Source organism: Callorhinchus milii, unplaced genomic scaffold (assembly GCF_018977255.1).
Source record: "Callorhinchus milii isolate IMCB2004 unplaced genomic scaffold, IMCB_Cmil_1.0 Scaffold3, whole genome shotgun sequence".
In the NCBI taxonomy this organism is placed as follows: Eukaryota; Metazoa; Chordata; class Chondrichthyes; order Chimaeriformes; family Callorhinchidae; genus Callorhinchus; species Callorhinchus milii.
The window spans coordinates 66,697,394-66,724,276 of record NW_024704744.1 but is presented as its reverse complement, the minus strand read 5'-3'; the positions used below and the strand labels follow the sequence as shown (position 1 = coordinate 66,724,276).

The following is a 26,883-nucleotide window of genomic DNA, read 5'->3' as shown; positions in this document are numbered from 1 at the left end:
TAGACCTTTGGTCTGCAGTTCGTTTGCTGGAATATAGAGCTGCTGATAATCTTCAGCTGAAAGGATCTGTTCACAGATGAGACATTCTTTTAGAAGTAACTTGGTTCTTCACCTTAGTTGTGGGCGAAAACATATTCAGCCATGCCGACCTTTGACAATGTCCTGGAGGAAGCGGGAGTTTTTGGAATTTATCAAAAAACTATTTTCTTCCTAATTTATTTGACATCGGCATTGTTTTCCTATTTGTATGTTGGATTTGTTTTTTTGGCAATCACTCCAGATCACTGGTGCCGGAGTCCTGGAGTGACCGAACTGAGTAATAAGTGCAACTGGTCTCCAGAAGTGGAGAAGAATTACACAATTCCCCTAAGCAGGAATGATCGATCCTCATACAGTCAGTGTGAGAGATATGATATAGACTGGAACGCTTCTTCTGTGAGCTGTGACAATCCACTGCCATTTGTGCAAAATAGCTCCAGAACTCTGCCGCTCACTGGGTGCCAGGATGGGTGGGTGTTTGAAAATGGCTCGTCCCCCAGCATTGTGACAGAGGTAAGGTTTGGGATTGGAAACCAGAGGGATAAAATTGCATCCAGATCTGGATTCATTCTATTACCATTGCATGTCACCTACAAAATATACTTCTGTACTTTACAATATATCCTGTGAAGTTCGTTGAAAAGTAATCCTGACGTGATGGTCGCTATACTAAAGAATCATTATTATTTTTGCACAATTCTTAATTTTGAAGTCTTTGTTTTACAATTGTTAGATTAATTTACAGAAAATCGGCCTTAAAATTAAGGCTGTGTTTAAGAATTTGACAAATTTTGTATCATTTGAAATGCGATGTTAATAAAGTAAATCTGGACTCAGGTTAAATTTTACCCAACAGAGAAATCTTGTTTGTAGAAGGCAAATGGCTGGGGGAAATAGGTGGATATTCTATACTTACATTATATATATATATAATATACAAAACAAAATTGCTAATTACTTAATGCTTGTTTGTGGGACATTGCTGTGCGAATTTGGCTGTTATGTTTACCCACAAATCGCGCAGTCAGACCACTTTACAATATATCTTGTGAAACTCTTTAGAATGTTCTCCTGACGTGAAAGGCACTATACCAAATGTAAGAAATATTATTATTATTGACTGACTTTGGGATCAGGGAACATTTAGATGGAAGATTAAATTGGTGGGTCGAGTCCATAAAGAAAGTAGTTTTACGCTATACTTGCAGAATGTCAAAATGGACCAGTGGAACAGGAATGTCCCAAACTCTGATTATGTAGTTACAGGAGAACACACATTAGGATGAAGAAAGCCCTTCACCCCATTTGATCTTATTCTTCCAGAATATCTACCCTGGTTTCCTTCCATTAAATATGAAGCTGTTATGAAGCTGAGTTCCATGTCCTGTCCTCAACTATCATTCTTGGTGTAGCCTATTTCAGCTGTTCATTGCCTTTTGTGTAAAGAAATACAGTTGAACCCCATTATAAAATGCCCCAGCAGAGGTTTTTTAGAGCATGAATGTACTGTGTACCTGGGAAGCAGTGATATTAGCACTAGCTATTTATGTATCAGCCCTGTTATAATGCAAATGTACCAAAACCATTACATTATAACAGGGTCCGACCTGCACATCCTGGTGTTGACCTAAAATCGACGACCACAACCTTGAACCTGTGTCCTCTTATGCTGCTTTTCTTTCCTACACATTCTTGCTCCTCACTGCACACTTGGAGTGGAGACTGTAGGATGCCCATATTTTAGACATGGGCAGTTGAGGGAGAGTACAGTTGGAGAGGAAGTGAGTTTGCATGTGCCAGATACAAATAATTAAAGCTGTGGCTGAATGTAGGTGAGAGGTAAAAGGATCAAACGGAAAAAAAAGGAAAATGTAAAGATAAAAAAAAATAATAATAAATCAGTCACTCAATCCACGAATGTTTGTGGGACACTGTTGCACGCAATTGGCTGCCACGGTTTGCCCACAAAATATACAGTCAATTCACTTTACAGTATATTCTGTGAAGCGCTTTGAGATGTCTCGAAAACGTGATAAGGCCCTATATCAAATGCAAGTATTATTATTACCAGAAGAGTAGCATAACTGGCAACAATTCCTTCAGGCTACAGCAATAAAGCTTACATTACATACAGCCTCCAGAAGCAATGTTCCATTGAAGTCTTGAATGGGGGCCTGGCTAATTGTGGAAACATTAACTGAATGCGGTGCAGAGAATGATGTCCAAATGAAGAGCACCAGGTAAACAAATAAACAATCTGATGGTATCTGAGGATAAAATAATCCTTGCTTTCACTGTCCAGCGCTTTGGGACGACCTCCTGACATGGAAGGCACTATATAAATGCAATTTGTTGTTTGTGGGACGTCCTCCTGATGTGAAAGGCACTATACAAATGTTGTTGTTATTTGTAGTTTGTTTCTTGCATTTAAAATTGGGAATACATCTCAAAGTGCTTTGTGTGATTTACTGTGAAGTGCTGTGACTATTTTGTAGGCAGGTGTGCGCACAAGAATGTCCCACCATCAGCTATAAAAAGTGATGAATTTTTATTTAGGGTTGTCCAGGAAACCAGGATAAACTGCCTTCTCTATTTGAATAATGTTGTGGGATCTTGAACATTCACCTGAGAAGGTAGATGGGGCCTTGGTTTAGCATCTCATCCAAAGGATGGCATCTCCAGCAAAGCAGTACAAACCCAGCGCTGCTTTGGAGTATCATTTTTGACTATATGAAACAATGTCCCAGTGTGGGTCTTAAACTCACAAAGCAATAACTTAGAAGTCAGAGTGCCACCAACTGAGTGAGGTTGACAGTTGATCAATGATGCAGATGATCGGTTCATTAGAAAGTAGACTGTTGTCTTTTGTATGAACAATGGATTATGTGTGTGTGTTATAGTTGTGTGATATATGGGAGTATGAATAGAACATTTTTTATTTTCAAGGAGAAGAGATAGCAAGTCAAGGATCGTGGGCTGATAAATGGAACCCTAGGGATGGAGACTCATTTGAAGTATAAACACAGGCGTGGACTAGTTGGGTCAAATGGCCTGATTCCGTGTTGCACAGTGTATGTAAATTTAGGTAAACTATGGTTACAAGATGAAGATGGAACTAAGCGGGAAGAGAATGTTATACAAAGTTAGGCTGGGCAGAGGATTGCCACCACTAGTGGATAGGGATATTATGGTAGTCGTCGATAGCGCTCTAGGACGTCCTCACGACATGAAAGGCACTATACAAATATAATTTGTTGTTGTTAATAGGGTGACTTCACAGGAGAGAAGAGCAGAAAGTAGTCAGAGTAAAACCTTGCAAAGAAGGTAACAAGATAATGAATGGCAATTGCTAAAAATTGCCAGCTCAAGATACTTACGGAACTGTTTAGTCAAGAAAGAGAGGCAGCGGTGAAGCTGTTGTGCTCACATTGAGGAATTTAATAACTTGGAGCTAAAGTGGACAAGTTAGGGACAACTGAAAAGCAGGGGTGAAAGTACAAGAAACTTCATAGAGGTAATGAATAACTGGTACTCAATACACCTTGTGAATTAAGATAGACTACTTGAGGTAGGTTGTTAGATTTAGTATTAGAAGCTCCTAGAATTGATTGGTAATCTAGACGTGGGTGAGTGTTTGAACTGCAGTGATCATTGAATAGTTAGATTTGATATTGTGATTAAGACTAATGCCAAAAACAACAGATATGCAAGGGTTTGGAAAAGTGAACTTTGGACCTATGAGGAGTGTTCTGGGGAGGATAAAGTTGGAGTTAACATGAGAAGAAAAACAACACAAAAGAAGATCTTTTTAACAATACTGTAAGGACATAGTCGATGTAGCTCAGTTCGTAGCACACTCGCCTCTAGATCAGGAGGTTCAAGTCAATGCAGAAATTGAGCTCATCATTCATCTGACAATTTCTATGTAATTCTAGGTGACTGGGGGAGACCTGCATTGTAGGATCATGCTTCAGATGCAACATTAACAAAGTTCTATCCATCCGTCCAGGTTTCATGGCTGTTTGTCCTCCTGACGTGAAAGGCGCTTTACAAATGTAATTTATTGTTGTTGTTTGTTTGTGGGACATTACGGTGCATAATTGCAGTGCCATGTTATTCTACAAATACATAGTAAATCCTGTGAAACGCTTTGAGATGTTCTCCCGATGTGAAAGGTACCATACCAAAATGCAAGGATTATTACTAAAGAACCCAATGCACTATTTTGAAAAGAGTTCTATTCTCCTGGTGTCCTGGACAATTTTCCTTCCTCATCCAAATTTACTTTGGTATCTGTTTGATATTGTTGGTTAAGGATAGCTGCTGCATCAACTTATGTAGCAACAGTTATTATGGGTCAAAGGAACCTGTGTGATAAGACATGATGTTGAATGCAAATGTTAATATATTGTAAATATATAGAACAAAATCCTGAATCACAAATAGCAGATTCAACCCTATCCTGTCAGCTAAGCAGTTTTCAATGACAAGAGCAGTGAACAATGGGAGTCATATTCAATACAATTTACATTTATCTAGTGACTTTCACCTCGGGAGAAAGTATCAAAGCACTTAACAACATTGGATGGGCCTCTGAGCTGGGGGTAGGAACTGAGGGAGATGGGGAGGGGAAGGATGACCGAAATTGTGGACAAAGAGGTACAGTTTAAAACACGCAAGCAAAGGAGGGATCCTAAGTCAGTTGATGATAAGTAAAAGATGGAGTAGGAAGATAAAACAAAGACACACTTGGGAAAATCACCTTAAAATTACTTTAAAACTAATGTAAATAATAGAAAATTAATAATTTAATCCCATTGTGAACAGGCAATCTATTTATTAACTGTACCTATTGTAAGGTTACTGATAAGGTTAGTAACTTCACCAACCAGTGAAGCTTTACACCTCCTAACTTGTGAGCATTGAAATAAATAGTTAGATTTGATATTGTGATAAAAACTAAGGCCAAAAACAATATTGCAATAGTTTTAAAGCAATGAACTTTGGAGCCATGAGGAGTGTGACACATTTTAAAAGCTGGAGTTAAATTATTTCTCAAGAAAAGGTTAAAAGGTGAAGAGAACAATTATGATCACAGGCTTCATTATAGGTGTGAAATAAAACTGGTTTGAATCTAATAGATAGCAGAAGCACAGAGAGATGAGCCAAATTGACCTTCTGGGCTGCACATTTCTGCCCTTGTGTTTTTTATGAAGAAGAAATTTGTATTCTAATGCATTCTAAATTTCTGAAACTTTTCAGAAGCATCTCTGTCCCCTTCCTCACTAAATTGAACAGTTTGATAAGAGTCCATTGTGCCTGCTCCGTGGAGGAACTCAGGGTTGTAATATTTCTCTTAATATGATGCAAATGGGAACTTATTCCAGAACAAGTAACCCGTGACTATTCTCCTGGTGGGGGGAGGTAAAGCGGGGTCTCCTTCGAGCTGAACTGGCTCTAAAGTGACATGTGGGGTAATGGAATGTCAGTTCGAGCCAACTCTCTGCCTTTGCAGTCTCATAGTCCGGTTCCTGAGGCAGGTGAGTCTACAGTATTCCAGAGCACTGCTGAGGACAGAACTTGGAAAGGCAGATCAAAAGGACTCTTCCCAGTCAGCTCCCTTTAACCCTAATGCACCTAAAACTCTCTGGAAATAGGTAAGCAGGATGTGCTAGGCAACAACAACCAATTACATTTGTATAGCGCCTGTCATGTCGGGAGGACGTCTCAATGAGGCAATGGGTGGAATAAATATCTCAGGAATTTCCATGTACAGGTGGGATTCATGAAACTCCCAGGTTGGGTTGGGTACTCTTAAGCATGGTGATGGGTTTCTGCATGTGTCAGATGCCCAGCTGATCAAAAAAAAACAGAATTTATGTCATGCTGGCAGATGAGAACTTTACTCCAATCCAGTTTACCTCTTGAGAGGAGTTTCTGGGTGTTGTAAGTGGAATTTTTATTAAGAAATACCATAAATTAGACGCAGGGTCTAATGATCCAAACATCTTTAACCCTTTCCATGCTCAGGTTCTGATTTTTTTAATAGAATTTGTGAGACACAGTTTGAAAAGTATTGATTTAATGTGTCTGTGGTTTTAATGACCTTTCATTCATGTGCAATTAGAAATTAATAATTTATTGTCATTTTTCTCACAATGGAATGTATACAGTTTGAACTGGTGTGCGCTGATGCCTGGAAGTTGGACCTCTCTCAAGCCTGTCTGAATCTGGGATTTCTGATCGGAACAATATTCATGGGCTATGCAGCAGACGTGTACGTATGATTCTCAGGACAGTTGCCCTTTACTGGACAAATTAATATTTAACTATCGCCATATATATCTTGATATTTCATGCTTTTTTTTATTTGGCAGGTTCGGCAGAAAAGTATGCTTCTTGTTTGCAATCCTTGTGACCTCAGTTTCTGGTCTTTGCGTGGCATTTTCACAGAATTACTTGTGGTTTGCGATCTTCCGAACTCTTCAAGGCTTATTCAGCAGAGGAGGATGGCTCTGTGGCTATGTTTTAAGTAAGAATCATGTTGTTCCCTGTGTTAGAAGCATGGGGTGGTGAGTTGAGTTTATTAATATGCGTTAAACAATGCTAAAAGAGATATTCTTTTATATTTATTTCAGTCCGTGTCAAATTTTCAAGGTTACTTCACAAGTATAGTCAGGCTATCACCAACCAGCGATGATTTGTCATCTGTCATTCATGGGGGTTAAACATGGCATGTAATAACTATCCCATCATCATACAAAAAAGCAGTCAATATTATTGCTTGCCTGGGTTGGAGGCAGTGGTAAGAATAGACTGTATTTTTCTGACTGATTTTTTATTCTGACTGTGATTATCTGACATTGAATCATGTCGTACAATACAATTTACATTTATAAAGTGCCTTTCAAGTTGGGAGGATATCTCAACACGTTTCATACTGATTCACACTGCTGGCTGGGCACATGAGCTGGGGGGTGGGAGCAAAGGGGCGGGGAGGGGTAAGATGACCAAAACCATGGTCAATGTGGTATGTATATCTTAAGAATCTTCTTTAATTTATGGCACAGAAGATCATTTGGCACATTGAGTCTGTGCTGGTGTTTTGAAAGAGCAAAGCATTCAATTCCATTTATCTGGCTTTTCCCCTTACCCTTGTAAATTCCTCCTTTTTATCTACAATATCTCTCGTTCCTTCTTGAAAGCTAATAAGGATTCTGTCCCGATCACTGCACCCTGTGGCACATTCCATATCCTAACAACTCTGTGTTTAAAAGAAATCATTCCTAATCTCCCCTTTGCTCCCCTGCCTATTATCTTGAATTAATTTCCTCTAGCACGTTGCATCTTTCCTCCTTATGAATTGTGAATAGATTTCCACATCATAATAGTAGATTATTGGAAAATTTAGAAAAACTACATTTTCTCGCATCTAGTAATGGCATATAAATGGTCTCTAATCTGCAAGCTTGTTCATGGCCCACTATAAAAATAGATCATTTACTAAGTCATGCAAGTAGGGGAGTGTTAGTTTGAAGTGCTACAATAATATGATTTTTGAATAAAAGTCCATTGGAGTCGGTTTCACTGCAATATAATCTGCATTTCCTGATAGACATGCAAGACCTTAAATTTCACCTAGTCTCAGTCTGCATTCCATGTTATTTTAAGATTTTTTAAAAAATCTCGCAGAATTGTGGAAATGCTTGAATTTGGAAGCAAATTTTCTGCTGTTGTTAAAAAGAGGTGCCTTGCAAATCCAGTCTGAATTGAAGATTTTTTGACAATCCTGTGTGATTCCTAAATTTTAAGACACACTAGTCGCAGGAAAGACGAGGTGGAATTTCAGGCCTGCAATATATAGAGGAGATGATAATAATAATGTAGTTAGAAACCAGCAAAGGCTCCTGATATCTTTGCTGTTATCCCCAAAGCTTTTCTTATTGATGGTCTTATCTTGTGCTGACTATTGTTTTCCAAACCCCTGCACCCAACATTATCTGTTGTCTATTTGGAACACACGAGTAAACAGAGGAACAACAGGAGCAGTATGTTTATTCACTCGCTGTGACTTGTCTGAGACAAAAAGCCTGAATTGTTCCTCAGTTCTGCTCTTTCATGTGATTATTACTTTATTTCTATTCCTGAATTTTGTAATCTAACTTAAAAACCTAAGTTACTTAAAGTAAGAAAAGTTAGCTGTTTCTTGTACCCCATGTAGGAATTAAGCATGATCCCATTTACATGATCACATCCTTACTCCACACGCCTCTGTTTATCTAGTAGTAAGTAGGAACCCAGTTGTTAGTTGACTGGTGGATCGCTTTCCAGGGATAATAATCCCTGCAACAAAAACATTTTTGTTTGGTCACTCAATCTGTGACTGTTTATGGGACACTGCCGTGCGCAATTGGCTGCCGCATTTCGCCCACAAAATATTCAGTCAATTTACTTTACAGTATATTCTGTGAGGCGCTTTGAAATGCCTCAACAACATGATAAGGCACCATATCGAATACAAGGATTATTGTTATTGTTTACCAATGCAAGGGTCAGAGCCAGAGTAAACCTGTTGTTTCACCAGTGCATCGTAACTGCAAGGTCAGAAGAGCACTTCCTAATTCACAGATCCATACTTATTTATAAATGAGGTTGGGGATATTGGTAGTACTGGCCTTAACTTATAACAACAACAATAACTTACACTTTCATGTAAGAGAACGTCTCAAAGCGTTTTACAAAGACAGAGTGGGGGCCCAAGCCGGAGAGAGATGGGGAGATGTTAGGGGGGGGGGGGGGGGGGGGTAGGGCGAAAGCAAATTGGGAGAAGGCGAGGTGATGGGGTTTGGGAATCCAATTCCAGAGAGCAGAACAAAGATCAACCACCAGTGACAAAGGCCAGATTTGGGGCAGTGGAGGGCATAGCTGTGGAAATGGGACAGCAGTGGTTGGTTGGTGCAGGAGAGAAAACGGGCCGCAGAGTTCGGGATGATCTGGAGCTGAGAAGGCAAACCTGTATAAAACAGAATTATAACTCACTCATGGTTAAGGATGGGGTGAGCAATTCTTTGCTCACAGATAGGGATTCAAATAAGTGCCGAATCTCATGTTGATGTAAGATGTGCAAATGTTGTTTTCACATTTATAAAGGGCAGAGCGTCAACTTGCTACATTGTCTTGCATTGTCTCTTAAGGTGACACTCATTGTCACATCCATCATAATTTTGAACAGTGTGAGCCGCAATCACCTGCAAAATACACACAGTCACTGCACTTTACTGTGTATCCTGTGAGGTGCTTTGAGACGTCTCGACAACATAATTAGGTGCTATATCAAATTAATTATTAAAAATAAACATTTTCATCAATATTTTAACATTTCAGCACCGATATCATTTGTTCCCCAGAGACAGTGAAGTGAACATGGTAGGCAGCGCTCTACTGTACGTCAAGTCGGCTTGTGAGAACTCGACTACAATGCAGTCTACTTTCAGTTTTGAATTCCCACAAATTACTGTGGTGTTCTTCCAGTTTCCTTACTGAAGAGTCCTATTAGTAATCGTTGCATATTAAACCCCATTATTGTCAATTTGATATGGCATCCCCTCACTCCAAAGAAGTAGTAATTAGATTCACCAGGAAACACACCGAAGGCCACAAAGAGCTCAGGTACATCCAACATTGTGGATTGACTCTATGTGTTCAGCCAAGGAGTCACAGCAGACAAAACAGAAACTCTTTTTTATCTGGAAGGCACTCCATAAATGTAAATTGTTGTTGATTATTAAACCAGTGTATGGTGTGCATGCTCTCATTTGTACATAGAGCTTACAAGTAACTATTTCATTTTTCTTCTACAGTCACAGAAATTGTCGGACTGGAGTACAGAAGAACAGCAGGAATACTGAACCAGATGTGGTTTAGCATTGGGATGATGATACTGCCAGCTGTTGCCTATTTTATACAAGACTGGAGAAATCTGCAATTGGCTGCCACAATACCAAACTTCCTCTTTCTGAGTTACTACTGGTAAAGTACATGAAAGCAATAGTTACCAATTATTACCGTGTCTGGTATAGATATAACTGACATAACAATAATCTGGAATTATTACGTTTTAGGCTGATCCCAGAATCTCCCAGATGGATGCTTACTCGAAGGAAAAATGCAGAGGCTATGAAAGTTTTACAGACAATGGCAAAAAGAAATGGGAAGACTCTCACAAGCAGTTCTAAGGTAACCTGTATAAGAGTATTACGCAGTAAATATGGGAACTCATTGTTAAGTGTGGCAATCCATGATTTTAATGGAGAAATCACATTAGTAGCCAACATAGTCAAATGTCTTTTCGTAGTTAACTGGGCTCTTCTCTAAAGTGTTGAAACTGAGTCTACAACCACAATTAGAAAGAAATTCGATAAACCTTTGAAAAAGAATAATATTACAGGCTATGTGAAAAGAGCTGTAGAATGGGAACAGTTGAGATAGCTGCAATGGGGGAAGTAGCACCAGGGCAAACATGTTGTACCGAATTGCTTACTCCTATGTTATAAGCATTATGACTTTATGAGTTGGGATTATTGTTTAAGAGACTTCTTCTTGATTGCTGCAATTTAGTATGTAATCTAAAAAATATTTGTTCCATTGACTTTTTTTAAAAACGTTTGATTGAAAATTCAGTGGAAATTGTAAATAAAACTACAAAATACACGATCGTGATGATGCCACTGTGAGCAATCATATATTACTATATTTTCTTAGCATTTGACCCACAAAATACACACAGTCACATCACTGCTAATATATTCTGCGAATCTGGCAAACATGTTTTCTGACAGCCTGAATTGGTTGGTAGGACTCTCGCCTCCGAGTCAGAAGGTTTTGGGTTGAAGCCACAGGTTGGACTTTGAATTCACAGTCTAGGCTGACACTCCAGTGCAGTGCTGGCAGTACCAACTTTCGGAAGAGATGTTAAACCGAGGTCCTGTCTATCTGATGAGGTGGATGTTAAAGATCCCACGGGACTATTTGTCGTGGCCAACAATCCCCAAATAACATTAGTCACTCACTTCCTTGGCTGTTTGAGGAATATCACTGCGCACAAATTGGCTGCTTGGTCCCCTACAAATACACAGTCACTACACTTCACTGTAAAATCTTGAGAAACACTTTGAGATATCTTGACGACATGATAAGGTGCAATATCAAATGCAAGGACTCTTCTAATATTTGTATTATTGTTATATTTTTACTTTTTCAGTCAATTACAGTTGAAGAGTGCAATAAGGCAGTTGGTTCTCCTTCATTCATAGATCTTGTCAGAACGCCACAGATGAGGAAACAAACCCTCATTTTGATGTTCAACTGGTGAGATCATTTCTTTGTATAACTGAATCTTCCTATTCTTCCTGTATAATAAGTAAATTTGACAGATCCACATTTAGTATATACCTGTACTGTAGATGACTTGATATTCCACCTAGTGATAAAAATTCTGTTTAGTGCCATGTGTATGGGCTTTGGTGATATCAGCCTTCAATGTAACCAAATAGAAGACATTTTCCACAATTCTGTGCAATCTTACATTTTAGGATCAAGTGGTCTAAGGCTAAGTGGAATTCCGACCTAGATTGCTTATGAAGTTAAAGATTATTTTGCGTCACCTATGTGACCATCCTCAGTTTTACAGTGAGGATGTTTCCGCTCAGTTAAAAACATTTTGAACCCATGTAAAGGATTCAGCAGCAGGCATCTGGAGAGTCACCTAAAATAGTCTAATAAGTAATCTCATAGACCAGTGGAGAGCCAGGATCAGTTCTAAGTTTGTAATCTAATCAAGGAGTTTTAAATGATGTTACAAACTACAATTATCTGACTCCCATTGGACTCCGAGCAGAAATGGTCAACACTTTTCACCTCAATCCTAAGATTAGATTAAGGATTTGAAATCATTCCATTCTATCTGCCTTTATTTATATGTCTTAGCTGGTTGCTTTGCATACGCTGTTACATTTGTTAGCCTCACAATTTTGTGCTCCATCACTGTGTTTGAAAGCGTTGTGATGTAAAGAATCTGAATGTTATTTTTAGCTGCTGGTTAAAAATACTACTCTCGCATTGCTAGCAGTGATACAAGGAGTTTTCACAAACTGAGCTTTTTATGCCGTCTTTTTAAGTGAATCCATTAACCTGAAAGCATTGTGCTGTGATCTATTTACAGAAAGCTTTTAGAAATGCTTGCAATGCTGATTTTGCAATTTAGCACCAGATAGAATTTGCAGTTGTGACATTAAGCATCTAATATTGATAGAAATGAAAAGCTACTAAGCTATTAAAGCATATAATATAGACATTTTCCATGCAACAACAATGTAAGTGCACTTAGAACTTAACCTGTCCTATCCATAAGTTAGCAAAGACAACATAACAGCAAACTATTGCTGGTTGAAATATTCACTTGTTAATTTACTAAATTCAGGACATACATTGAGCTGGATTTGTGGTAAAAAGTTGAAATGGCTATAGAGAGAGGGGGTGCCAAGCTATGCTGATCTGTCATTCAGCACCCTGGAGGCAAAGTCAACCTAATGATAGAGGAGTGTATTTGTCAAGGTCCTTCACATGAGGACCTGGATTAAACAATTTCTGTTGAGTGAATGGTGCACAACATTGGACTTGGATCTCTAGACAACCTTAAGCTCCTTTACTCCACCACACCCACCTCCGCTGCCTACCTTCCTATGCTCCCTCCATCCTCACCTCCAACTCCAAACGTAAGGAGATAATGGACTTCCTTAGAGCTACAAATCAAGCAGATTGTCAGCTGTCACTACTACATTGCTTATTAAGAAATCTGTTAAAAAATACCACCAATTTGGTCATTCACTTCATGGCTGCTAACGGGACATTGCTGTGCGTTCCTTCATTACTACCACGTCCACCTACAAAATACACAGTCACTACGCTTCACAGTAAAATCCTGTGAAGCACTTTGAGACATCTTCTGAATGTGAAAGGTGCTACATCAAATGCATTATTTGATGTAGCACCTTTAAATAATACATCAAAGTATTCTTATTATAAATTAGTCCCCAGTGTTATTTTTCTCAGCAACAACAATCGTTTTTCTATTACACTGCTGGCTCAGCAGTTACTTGCATGACACTAAGCTAACTTATTAAATGTATTCTCTTCCTTGTAGGTTTGCAAGTGCGATGATTTATCAAGGCCTTATCATGCGTTTGGGAATTTTGGGCGGAAACATTTACCTTGATTTTTTTATCTCGGGAGCTGTGGAAATTCCAGCGTCAGTGATTATTGTCTTAGTTATTGAAAGGATTGGCCGGCGTCTTCCTTTTGCCGCAGGTGGCCTGGTTGCGGGGGGATCCTGTTTGATAGCTGCCTTTATACCTAAAGGTAAGTCGCATCCAAATGCTGGGATTCTAAACCAGCATCTCATTCATATCATGGTACGATTTAACAGATAATATACAAGGTGAGCTGGTGTTGCCTTTATAGGTTCTTACACAGGCTTCAAGGTGATCGCACACATCACTGTTCAAACGTGGCTTGTGGTTTACTAATGCCATACCATCCCCCAGAGGATTGAGTTCAAGATCCTCGTCCTCACTTTTAAAGCCCTCCTCAGTCTTGCTCCTTCCCATCTCTGCAACCTACTAAACCATTATCAACCTGTCCCTCTCGGCTCGGTAGCCGCTAGCCTGTTTCATGTCCCCAGCCCTGGCGTTGGGCCTTCAGCCTTTCTATCCCCACCCTCTGGACCTCCATTAAGTACATAGTATGAAGAACGCTAAGAATTAGCTCCAGCGGGAAGCTAGGGCTAATGAGCCAAATGGCTTCCTCCTATACTGTAATGTTCATGATAATGACCCTATCATAGAATCAGTAAAATAAAAAATAAAGTGAGAGACAAAGAGGATGATGATTGCAAAGACTTGCTCTCATTGTATAAGATCTTGTGAAGTGCTTTGAGACATCCTAGCAATGTGAAAGGAACTATATCAGATTCCACTTTGATCTAAATTTACTCTATTTTTGTAACATTGCAGAATTTGGCAAATTCTTAAATTCAATAATCTGCCACATTGTGGATGTTGGGAAACACTACATAAATAAAGTGGGACATTGCTGTGCACAAATTGGCTACTGTGTTCACCTATAAATACATAGTCACTACACTTAACAAGAATTTTGAGATGTCTCAACGACATGATATCAGATGTATATATCAGATGCAAAGATTGTTACAATAATTCAAAATGCTCAAAAGATTGCAGCCATGCAAGTTATCTGGGTGTGAGCGTGGGACGTAAGATTGATAACATTTTGCTGCTGTGCCTGATTTCCTCTAGGGACTGGGGAAGTTTATTTGTGGTTGAGTCTGTGAAGGGACATATTGCAAGTGGTCTGGTGGAGGGAACAGGCTGGATGGGCTGAGTGGCCTCTTTGTTCTTCCATATATTCCTGTGTTCTTATGTCCTAACATCCTGTCAGGTTCCAATTTGGATCGAGTAAATTCTTTTGTTTCGTACACAGTACCTGGCAAGTTACTGGCTGGGATGTGAAAAAGAGAGAGAGAGAGAGAGAGAGAGGTAAGAGGTGAGATAAAAAGAAGAGGAAGAAAAATGGATAGAGCCTGAAGAAAAACAAATTCTTATTTCGAAATCCACCTAAATTTTAGATGGTGACTGCCCTTAGAGGGTTGCCTTTGAAGATGCTATTAAGCATCCAAGGGATTGTGTTCTCTCTACAGTTAACCTTTGCAGTGTTGCTCACCAAGGCAATCAAACCAAGTCCTGGGATGATTCTATATGACCGACCAGCTTCAATAAGAAACAACTCAGTATTGGCTTAACTCAGTTGGTAACACAATCACCTCTGAGTCAGAAGGTTGTTTGTTCGAAACACACATTAAGACTTGAGTTCATGAGTCAGGGCTGACGCTCCAGTGTAATGATGGGGGAGGAGTTGTACAGGGTGACCAAAAAGACATGATACTATCACCTGAAAAAAAAATATATAATCTTCATTTCTTTAAGACTTATTAGACATTGTGATGGTTGTAATATAACTTGATCCAAATCAAAGGTTTGTTCTGACGAAGGGTCGTGGACCCGAAACGTTGACTCACTTTCCTTTCTTCATAGATGCTGACTGACCTGCTGAGCATTCCCAGCGACTTCTGTTTTTGTTTCAAGCTGTGTTAGTAGCTTGTTTATCTGTCAATCCAAACTCTCAATAATCCACCACTCTAAACCACACACTTTGTCCCACTCCCAATGTCCTTTTGTACTTCCTGCCCTTCTTCTTATTGACCCTTTTGTTAATTGTTAATTTACTCTTAAAGGAGCATCCAAAGCTGGTATTACAATCTTTTGGTCACTCTGTATATTGTCTGAGGTGGGTGAAATGTTAAACCAAGGTCTTGTCTGCCTATTCAGGTGGATGGTAAAGTTCCCATGACACTATTTGAAAAGCAAAGGGAATTTCTCCTGCTTTCCTGGCGAACTAAAATGGGTAAATCCAGATAAATTGGACAGTCACCACATAAATCGTAGGACATTATGTTGCCTTTAAATGCAATCACTGACATTTGTTCGCTTGAAGCTCTTTGAGATGTTTTGGAGTTATAGGTGCTATATCAACTGCAAGAATTATTATTATTTGCTGCAGACCCTGATGCTGTGGAGTTTGTGCTGTTTAACCTGTGTAGCAGTTTTGGAAGTCACAAATGGCAGCTTTGAGTTGTGGCAGGAAAACTCCTCTGATATCTGGGATAAGTCAAGAGAGAGGCCAGTGACGTGCCTTTATTGGTCGCGCTGGTCTGTGTGGATGACTGCGCGCTCAGTCCACATGTGATCTGAGAAATAATACCTGGAACTGAATGCCCCTTATATATTTAATGTTTAATTTTAAAGGTAGGCTTACTTATAACAATAATAATAATAATTCTTGTATTTGATATAGTGCCTTATCACGTCTTTGAGACATCTCAAAATGCTTCACAGAATATACTGTAAAGTGAATTGACTGTACATTTTGAGGACAAAATGAGGCAGCCAATTGTGCACAGCAGTGTCCCACAAACAGTCATGGATTGAGTGACCAAATTATTATTTTTTTAAAAAAATGTTTTTTGTTGAAGGGATTATTACCCTTGGAAAATCAATCTGCTAATAGACTAATTACTGTTAGGTAAACAGAGGTATGTGGCGTAAGGAAGTTTGCCTTTTCAGGTGGACAGCCACAGCAGCCGAAACCCTCGTCCACACCTTTGTCACTTCCTGGCTGGACTATTCAAATGCCCTCCTTGCTGGTCTCCCCAGCTCCACCATAAACAAAATTCAGTTAATTCAAAAGTCCGCCACCCAGATACTAACCCACACAAAACTCCGTACCCCCATCACACCAGACCTTGCCAGGTTCCACTGGCTCCTAATTGCCAAATGGATCAACTTTAAGATCCTCTCACTCGTTTTCAAATCCCTTCATGCCCTCTCACCTCCCAACCTATCCAACCTGCTTACCCCTCCGCTCCACCACCCGCTGCCTCCGCTTGGCCATCTTCGGCCTCCTGTTCAGTCCTCGCCCCCTCTGCTCCACCATCGGTGGCCATGCCTTCAGCCACAATGCCCCGAGGCTCATGGAACTCCCTCCCTCAATCCGCCTGCCTTGCTTCCTCCCCATTTTAAAATCCCATCTCAAGACCTTCCTTTTTGATCATGCTTACAGTCACCTCCCCCCTCTCTCTCCCCCTGGCTTGAAGTCAGACTCTGCTACTGTCAAGTACTCCGGGATGCCACCCGACGTGAACGGCCCTATATAAATGCAAGTTGTTGCCTAAGGTTGTGCCCTGAGCACTCGCCTCACAGTGCTGTAATTTAAAGAGGCATCAGACCATGCGCAATGACATCACTTAGACTTTCCGATTGAATGATTGCATTTAAGAACTCATTTTTAACGACTCATTTTTCTCCTTGCAGACTGTTAATGCTGTATGAACAGTTATCATGTTCTATTTATTATTCTCAACATTATTCCCAACATTTAAAATCTGTCCAGCGGGTTGCACAACCATATATTACGGCCAAATGTTGAATAGGTAACAAATTACTTAATCAAACCTCAGCAATTCCAATTGGGAAGTTTAATTAAAATGTATCTGACTATAATTTAGATGTCTCCAACCTGCCTTGCACATGCTGAATGAAAGCAAGAGGCAGGAGCAATATTTACTGCAGCTTGAACATTAAAGTTTATATTTTTATTTCCAGATACATGAAATACTTGCATCTGGCTTGGTTTTCATTTTGACTCAATAACAATGCAGTTCTATCGCTCCTTCTATTCATGTCTTTCTGATCGTGCGTGACAGTGCCACCTAGTGACCATCGACTGGTTGGCAAACCCTGGTCTATATATTGTGTTCACAAGATGTTGCTAGATTTTGGTACATTGGCTGCTGCATTCGGTACTTGAGGAATGAGTACACTTCTGTGATGTTGCGGGGTATCAGCTGATTTTCCCCAAGTCTTATTTTTGGGATTCTTTTCAATTGCTCTTGAAGCTGATTGCTCTTGGGTCCGAAACTCTGTCTATCCAGTGCCTTGGGACGTCCTCCCGAAGTGAAAGGCGTTATACAAATGTAATTTTGTTGTTGCGGTGGTTGTTGTTGATTTCAGGACTGGCTAACAAGTTGCTGTCGAAAGCTTTGCCGATTGCCCTAAACTCTGACCAAATCACAGCAAATAGTTCACTGCCAACCTGGGAAAAATTAGTCTCCGATCCTTTCAGATGCTTTGACAGATGATGTATCCAATATCCAAGAGCAAGCAAGATATTGAGGAGGTGATATTTTGACAGTGGGAAGCCACATGATCCAGTGGAACTAGGAGCCTTAAAATAATATTTGTTGTTGTAATGGGGAGAGTTGATTGTTGAACCTGCTGTTTTCATACTGTGGAGGTGTAAATAGTAAAGCTCCTTAAACCACCTCTAGCACAATTGACAGCGTTTGATCTCCCTTTTATACTGCACAGTGAATTGTGAATTGTATACTTTTATACTGCACAGTGACAGTGAATTGCTGGTAAGTGTGCAGCACAAATGCAGCACAATCCATGTAAGTTATTCTAACCTTGTTCAGATCACTATAGAGTCTATGTTTTCAATACAGTGCCTGGGTTTGGCCATTGTAACATCAAAAGGAAATTGATGTGTTGGAGTGAGAAAAGTATGGAAGATGATTCTGGTACTTGAACTCTACATTATGCAGAAAAGATCACAGCGATGTCATTGTTATTTTTTCCCAGCAGGATTGTAGCTATGTGCAACAAATATTCTGACTCGAGTAGTTAATTCAACCTATATCTTTAAAGGGAATAGGTTATGATAAATGTTGAGAAAAAGGATTGGACTATGGGCATGTTAACAACTTGGTGGATATCAGGGGCTTTGCGAAGTGTGTATAACATCCTTGATATTGAGGAATCAGTGAGGCATGGGATAGTAATGATAAGGTTCTCATGCGTAAGCTGTCCAGGGGAATGGGCTTGCTGAATTGAATAGGCTTTCCCATAACATGTCATGTTATGTTCTTAGACATCTTTCGTGTATTTATTAACAGCATAACAAAGAAACCCATGTTACTCTGAGTAAAAAAATAATAATTTGGTCACTCAATCCATGACTGATGGCGGGACTCTGCTGTGCACAATGGACTGTCACGTTTCGCCCAAAAATGTACAATCAATTCACTTTACAGTATAATCTGTGAAGCGCTTTGAGACGTCTAGAAGACATGAAAAGCGCTATATCAAACACAAGGATTATTATTATTATCATCAAGTTACTAACATAGATATTTTCTTCAAAACAGTTGACAAAAATAGTTATTCACCTTTTAGTTTTGCACAGTGTTCTTCAACAACAATAACAAGATTACATTTGTATAGCATCTTTCACATCGGGAGGACGTCCCAAGGCGCTGGACAGTGTACAACATTTCAGACCTGAGCTGGGGTCAGGGGGGGAGATGGGAGGGGAGGGGAAGTGGGGTGGCCGATGGCATGGTCGAAGAGGTATGGTTCAAGTGTGTTATAATGTTGAAACTAATACTCAACTGTTTTTGATCTATATTAATGACTTGGACTTGGATATAGGGAGTACAATTTCTAAGTTTGCAGATACTAAGCTAGGAAAAGTAATAAACAGTGAGGAGGATAGTAGCAGACTGCAAGAGGACATAGACAGACTGGTAACATGATCAGACAAGTGGCAGGTGAAGTTTAATGTGGAGAAATGCAAAACGATGCATTTTGGGAGGAAGAATGATGAGAGGCAATATAAGCTGATGGTACAATCTTAAAGGGGGGGAAGGAACAGAGAGACCTGGGGGTTCATATAAGTAAATATTTGAAGGTGGCAGAACAGGTAGATAAAGCTGTTAAAAAAGCATATGGGATACTAGACTTTATAAATAGGGGCATAGAAATCAAAAGTCAGGAAGTTATGATGAACCTTTATAAAACACTAGTTAGGCCTCAGCTAGAGACTGTGTTCAGTTCTGGGCCCCACACTTTAGGAATAATGTCAAGGCATTGGAGAGGGTGCAAAGGAGATTTACCAGGATGGTACCAGGAATGAAGGACTTCAGTTATCAGGAGAGGCGAGAGAAGCTGGGATTATTCTCCTTGGAGCAGAGAAGTTTAAGAGGAGACTTAATAGAAGATTTCAAAATTATGAGGGGATTCGATAGGCTGAACAAGGAGAAACTATTTCCACTGGCGGGTGGTTCGGTAACCCGAGGATACCAATTTAAAATCGTTGTAAAAGAAACAGAGGGGAGGTGAGGCAAAACATGTTTTACACAGAGAGTTGTTTGGATCTGGAATGCATTGCCTGAAAGGGTGGTGGAAGCCATCGATAACAACTTTTAAGAGAGAAGTAGATAATTATTTGGGGAGGACAAGTTTGCAGGGAGAGAGCGGGAACTGGGATTGAATTGCATAGCTCTTTTCAAAGAGGTGGTACAGACATGATGCGCCGAATGACCTCCTTCTGTGCTGTATAATTCTATGATTCTATGAACTGTGCAAGACATATATTTCTAAAAGAGATCAAAATAGTTCACTAAATTCAACTGGTTACATTATGGTTTTATGTGAAATTGATATGTTAATCCAGTAAATAAAATATTGTTTTCTTATTTAAATGAAATTTTCTTTTTGCAAATTATTTGCATTTTTTTCCTATTCAGATTTCTTGTGGCTGAAAACCGCGATTGCATGTTTGGGTAGACTGGGAATAACTGTAACATTTGAAATGGTCTGTTTTGTAAATACTGAATTATACCCCACGTTTTTAAGGTAAGTGAAAAGTACCCTAACAGCAACCTTTTAATGAACAATAATACTATTACTAGTGCCAATCAAGTGCCAACACTGACTGTTGTGATGTTATTGTAAATTAAATTACTACTCTCATGATCAGAATTGAAAAACATTAAAGTTAATTCGCAGGACGTATTTAAATGCTTGTAAAGTTGAGTTTTGTCATTGTTTTTAGCATGGAGGAATACTGTATTCACCTTTGCAGGATGATATCAATATTTTAAAGATCACCAAAAGGTGTATGGTGTATTGCTTGGCATTGTTACTCAGGGTCCAAAGAATGTGTGTCCTTTAAAATACATACTTTAAAAAAAATATTTTCCAAACCATAATTTAATCATGGAGAAAATATACTAACGGTCAAGTGAATATTTAGAAAAGAAAATATATCAATTTGAGATTAATTCCATAGTCATTAGTATACAGTATTACCACGAGTAAAGAAAACTAGATAAATTTCTGTATTTACAATTGTACAATTTACAGTTCTGTAGCATATTGATTCAGAGCACTCACCTTGCAAGCGAGAGGACTGGGTTCGATTCCCAGGCAGGGTAAAACCTCAGGCAAGTTTCCTGACTCCATGTGCCTTTGTTTACCCTGCAATAACTAGTAACACGGTTGTTAGTCAATTGGCAGATTGCTTTCTGGGGATAATAATCCTTCAATCCACAATTGTTTGTGGGGCACTGCTGCACACAATTGGCTGCTGCGTTTTGTCTACAAACTACTCAACCAATTCACTTTACGGTATATTCTGTGAAGTGCTTTGAGATGTCTTAACGGCATGATAAGAATTCAAATGCAAGGATTATTATTATTATTGTGTTTTGTAAAATAATAGATTCTCCTTTTAATTTTTAAATTTGAAGAGGTGAAACAAATTCTGTTTCACAGAGATATAAAACATGTGACATTTCTCTGACAGGAACTTTGCAGTGTCGGTATGCTCAGCACTGTGTGACGCAGGGGGAATAGTAGCCCCATTCATTCTGTACAGGCTAGCAGCGATATGGATAGAAATGCCTCTGGTGGTTTTTGGTGAGTATTTTAGCACCTTGTATTAGAATACATTCAACCCATGTTATCAGTGCAGAAGAATAATTTTAACACATAATAATAACGCATCAAATTGCATATCAATTTTTTTATTATAAATCCTCACCGCAATCTAGTTTTCAACCATTCCAAGTAGTAATTCGTCAAGTGTGAGCCGAGGTGGTGAACCTCAATTGGGACAAGCAGTAGGGCACCAGACCCCATCACTTAACAAAATAAATAATGATATATCTGTATCTCATCTATCCTGGCTGGTTTCCCCTCCACCACCACAACCAAGTAGTGCTGATGCCAATAACTTTCACCTACTCTTAACCTTAAGATGGTGTTGTCTGATTATTTTAGGGATCTCAAAAAGAGTGACTCCACTTTACAGTATATCCTGTGAAGCGCTTTGAGACGTTTCAACGATACGATTAGGCGTTATATCAAATGCAAAGATTATTATTAGTATGGTGGAAATTGTGGAAAATTATTAAACCAATCTTAATTTGGAAGCTGGTTCTTTTGAAGAATTGCAAAAAAACGTTTTCCAAGTTATGAATTAATTTCTGAGGTTTCTCACTTTTGGGAGATCTTAAATTTTAAGATAAATGGTGGTAGAGGCTAGATCTAGGTGAATTTTCAGGCCTTCTACATCCCCGACAACAACAATACCACCTTGCATTTATATAGCGCCCTCCACGCCAGGCGGCATACCAGAACGCTTAAACTGCGCTATCTGAGAATGACAAACTTGTTCGGGATTCAAGCCTGATAGTCTCCAAGGCCCACTGCTGCTCCAGTCAATCCCTTCATCTGCTTACAATACAAATTGGCATTTATATAGAACTTTTCACATTAGGAGGAATCAATAGTACTGTATGGACATCCGAGCTACAGGTGGAGCTGGGGTGGAGGGGAGGGGAGAAGACAACCAAAAGCATGATTAATAAGAGTTCTTTAACGAGGAGAGGGTGGGAACGAGGCCGAGGGAACCATCAATGGACCTCTGATGAAACATTGTTAAAATTCAAGCCAGTTTTAATCACCATCATCATTTAACAAAAGATGTAATGGTTAATAAAGTATTCACGCACTAAATATTTTTCATCATGACCGTTCATTTGCAGGGATTATTGGTTTGGTTGCTGGTGGATTAGTGCTGCTTTTACCTGAGTCAAAGGGTATGGTCTTACCAGATACCATTGCGGATGTGGAAAACTTGAGAGTGTAAGTAAACAGAGAGGTGTCAATTGAAACGCTATGATACTTGGTTCCTGTTCATTTCATGAACACATTGTCCTCTTAATGCTCCATTTCTGCATTGAGAAAATCTGGATGCTATTGTAGTTCTCTGCTGGAAGAAATAGGATGGTCTTGTGGATAATGTATAAGATTTGTTTATTCATTGCTCAGTTTGTATTGCGATAAAATATAGTGAAAGATAATGTTTTAGAGATGGCTTGTTTTAGTTGATGCTTTGATGCTGTAATTCAAAGACAGTGGTGGTGGGTGGGGGGAGTTCTATAAGTATGAGATCATATGAGCTGAAGCATCTACTTTGAATCTCCCTTGTGAAAAGCTGTTGGATTATTGTAACATTAATGTTGCATTATTTCTTCAGGCAAAAGAAAAAGATAGCAAAGACTCAATACCAGCACGTTGCTCTACATTCCTCAACAAGGAAGAAGGAACCTGCCGCAGTGAAGATTAACTTCAAATCCTGAATCGTTGCAATTCAATGGAAATGGCTACAAATAAATAGTCACTACACTTTGCAGAAACTTTGTGAAATGCTTCAAACCGTTCTCGGCATTATAGGCACTGTATCAAATGCAAAGATTATTATTATTATTCACAGCAATTTATTTTCAGCTTCTCGTTTGACAAGTTCTATACCATCCATGAAGTTTTGCCCAGTGTCCTGATCAACAATCCTCCAGATAAAATTGGTCGATCACTTCATAGCTGATTTTGGGGCATTGTAAAATATATGTACATTTACAGGCAGGTCATTATTTTTTTCTTTACTCAAAATGTAGGCACAAGGTAGCCGTTTATGATGATTCAATCATAAGAAAATTACGGTTAATTCTCTTTAATTGACATGTATTAAAAGGCCCTAGTATGGCAAATAATTAAACTACAGATAGAACAATAGTAAATTTGTATTGCTTTCTAAATGTGTTCCACCTCTTCGGGTTATCAAACAATTCAAGTCGGTCAGGAATTAATATGAAACAAAATATTTAATGAGTTCTCTAATGCTACGCTATACACACTGTAAACATTTAACAAGAACTTATTTTTTAAAATAAAATGTTGAACTTAAAAATGTGATTTTATGTTATTAATGGAAGATAATAGTTCTGGACACTGGCCTAAACTGACCTGTTGCTGAGGAGAAGTTGGCTTCACTTCTATTTGCCATGCACCTCAAATGAGAATCTGGATTAAACAGCTGGTGCTGAAAAAATCTTGTACACAGCATTGGGTTTGGACTTCAAGAACAGCTGGCTGGTAAGTCACAAGCTGTCCTGTAAAGGTTAGCTTGTGACATACCAGCTCCCACAAGGCAGGTGTCTGTCTGTCAAATAGGTGATAAGGAAACTCTGAGGCTTGGGGTGATACCTGCTGGAAGGCGTTAACTGGATTCTGGGTTTGTGAAAACACGTTCAGAAATCAAGGCTTCACCTCCCCGCTCTCTGCCTGACTCGTTGTCAGACTCTACCACTGTCAAGGGCTCCAGAACGCTACCTTACATGAAGGCGCTATATAAATGCAAGTTGTTGTTGTAACTGGACAAGTAGCGGAAACCTTGACAAACAGTATTTTCAATGACACATAAAGTGGTTTTAGCTGGTTAAACTCCAGCAGGACCCTAACACATATTCTGGGGTCTCCAAGCCTTAGCTTTTGCCAATCCACCTAATACATTCTGGAATTATCCAGGGACAGAGTGCGCATTTTGTTCCAGTCACATGTTTTTGAATGTGTAGGTGGGAAGCATGGAACTTTCAGTTCAGTTCGGATACTTGTAAGGATAGTCATGGGTTTCCGAGGGGTCAAATCCCCGTTGATCAAAATAAATTAATTCGCAAAAATTACTGCCTCTAGTGAGTCGTTAACTAGAGGGCATAGATTTAATGAATTGCCCAAAGAACAAAGGGAGGGATTGGGAAAATAAATATATAAGGATTGTTAGGACATAGAGTGCCTAACCTGGAATTCATATTAAAGTTAAGAGAGGATTAGACAATATGGGGAAAGGCAGGAACATGGATTACACCATTATGAATTTATTGTTTCAGAGAGCCAGAACACATGCATTGAGCTGAATTCCCAAATTCTGATGGTTCTATGCATCTTAGAATTGTAACTAGTTCAACTAGAAATGGGATCAGAAACATTTCTTCACATAAAGCATTGTAAAAATGGAATGCACTGCCATAGAAGGCCACAGAAACAGAATCAATTTGGGTCTAAATGGGATGTTCGGCTCAGCATCAAGCTTCACCACTGTCAAACACTTCATGACGCTATCCTGTATGAAATGTACTGTATCCACAACAATAACAGCAACAAATTGCATTTATATTGTACCTTTCATTTCGGGAGGACATCCCAAGGCATTGGATAGTTGAGGATTTGGAGGGAGCTAGACACTTGCGAAGTAAGGGTACTACTTACGGAATGAGTCATACCTAGTGAGGGCATTGAGGCGTATGAGAGAAAGCCAGTGAAATGGGATTGAAAGATGCAGCATCACCTTACACACCGGCAGAATAGGTTCGATACCCTCCTGTTATACTTGTGACGGGTTGTACTTGTGATGGGTTGTATTTATTTGAATCAAGTTTCATTCTTAACCCCTTTGACTCGCAGAATCTCTAACATTGTGACCTCAGATTACATGACATCAGAGAGTGAGCCACAGGAAGCACCAGAAGCAGTTTGGTCAGAGACAGTGTGCCAAAGGAAGAAGTTGTAGCTCAGACTCTGTGCCTAAATACAAACAGCTTTGTAAACATTTTAACACAAAATGCTGTGCCAAAAGAGCAGTCAGGAAAATAAGTCAAATTGCTTTGGGTGCAAGAAATCAACTCAAGAATGGGATGACAGATATAGTCATGAAGCAATGAAGGGGCAGGAAAGGCAGTCTTGTGGGCTGTTCATGAGAATGCTGTCCCGTTTCAAAATCAACTGCGATGCTTATGAAAATGCAGAAATGAGGTGAGTGAGGTGTTCAATATAAAAGAAAGTTTACCTTTCTCAGTGGTTAATGTTTCAGCGCTCTGAGACACTATTCTGTGTGAAGGGCATTATATAAAGGCATGTTGCTCTGGTCTCCATGTAAAAGCATCAGCACCAGATGGTGAGTTATTCGTTCATTTGTCCTTTACCTGTAGGAACGGGGTCAAATCTGGCCCACAGTGATGTGGTGAAAACACCTTCTCTTTGGCGATATGTGCAGAGTGTGAGCCATAATCCCAGCATCTATCTGATCAGAGATCAACAAAGCTTGAATTGTAAATGCCTTAATTTTGCCAGCAGGTGGGAATTTCAACAAATATTGTGTTATGAAGATTTATATGAACGATGATTAAATTATCGATCAGGTTTCCATCCTGAAGATAGCTGTGTATTTTGTTGCAGGCCTGGGGTCTGAAGCCTTGTATTTATTTGAATCTAATTTCATTCTTAACCCCTCTCACTCTTCCTGACATTATGATCTCAGAGCACATGACATCATGGGGTGCCCTCTGCTCCCCCCCATCACCGCCCCAATCTGGGTCCACAGGACGTCCCAAGGACTTTGGTTGAGAAGGTCAAGACAATAAGTTATGCTCAGTGTCTGTGCTTACCTAGAAACGCTGAAAATATTTCAACATAAAATGCCGTTTTGAACGAACCTTTGGGGAGGATCAACTTACTTTAAGTGCAAAGTTATTCCTATTAATAGGTCTCTTGTCACAATTCACAGAACTCGCTGGGTTCTCAAGACCTTTCACTGAACTGTCTTTCTCTCCACTGAATTATGCGAATGAAATTGATCTTTTGACTGCCAGGGAACCTTCTGCCCTGTGAAACTGTCGGGAAGTCCTGACCTTGCTCATGACTTTGGGTAGAAGGTCCATCTTTAATGTAGCTTGTGACAAGTCTATCTTGAGGAGTTTTCAGGGAAATCATAGAAAACATGCTGCAAAAAATGCAAATAAATCATGGCAAACATATTGCACTCCATAGAGGCTACTGGAATCTGAATCGACTTCAGCTCTGTAAAAGGAGTTGAAAATATTACAAGATATTGATGTATTATTATGCTCCAAGGAATCTGATTCATCAATAGGTTACTGCTGAAATCTGAAACATGACCGTGTTCTGAGGACAG

General features: G+C 39.4%; 1 protein-coding gene across 1 annotated transcript; it reads left to right on the top strand.

Annotated features, from left to right (window-relative positions):
• Window positions 1–87: 87 nt before the first annotated feature.
• On the top strand, window positions 88–23,821 carry LOC103176228 (solute carrier family 22 member 2). The gene is made up of 11 exons (XM_007889685.2): window positions 88–552; window positions 6,213–6,316; window positions 6,417–6,571; window positions 9,900–10,068; window positions 10,161–10,275; window positions 11,300–11,406; window positions 13,241–13,455; window positions 20,318–20,426; window positions 21,379–21,491; window positions 22,622–22,721; window positions 23,116–23,821. Exons 1-11 carry the CDS (start codon window positions 142–144, stop codon window positions 23,216–23,218), a joined length of 1,701 nt encoding a protein of 566 aa, XP_007887876.2. The 5' UTR covers window positions 88–141; the 3' UTR covers window positions 23,219–23,821.
• The last annotated feature ends 3,062 nt before the right edge of the window (window positions 23,822–26,883 follow it).

Excerpts from the sequence above, each read along its gene's own strand:
- LOC103176228 (XM_007889685.2), top strand. The coding sequence starts at position 142 with ATGCCGACCTTTGACAATGTCCTGGAGGAAGCGGGAGTTTTTGGAATT. Across the intron at positions 553-6,212 it reads CCCCCAGCATTGTGACAGAG|TTTGAACTGGTGTGCGCTGA; the intron begins GTAAGGTTTGGG and ends GAATGTATACAG. Across the intron at positions 20,427-21,378 it reads TTATACCCCACGTTTTTAAG|GAACTTTGCAGTGTCGGTAT; the intron begins GTAAGTGAAAAG and ends TTTCTCTGACAG.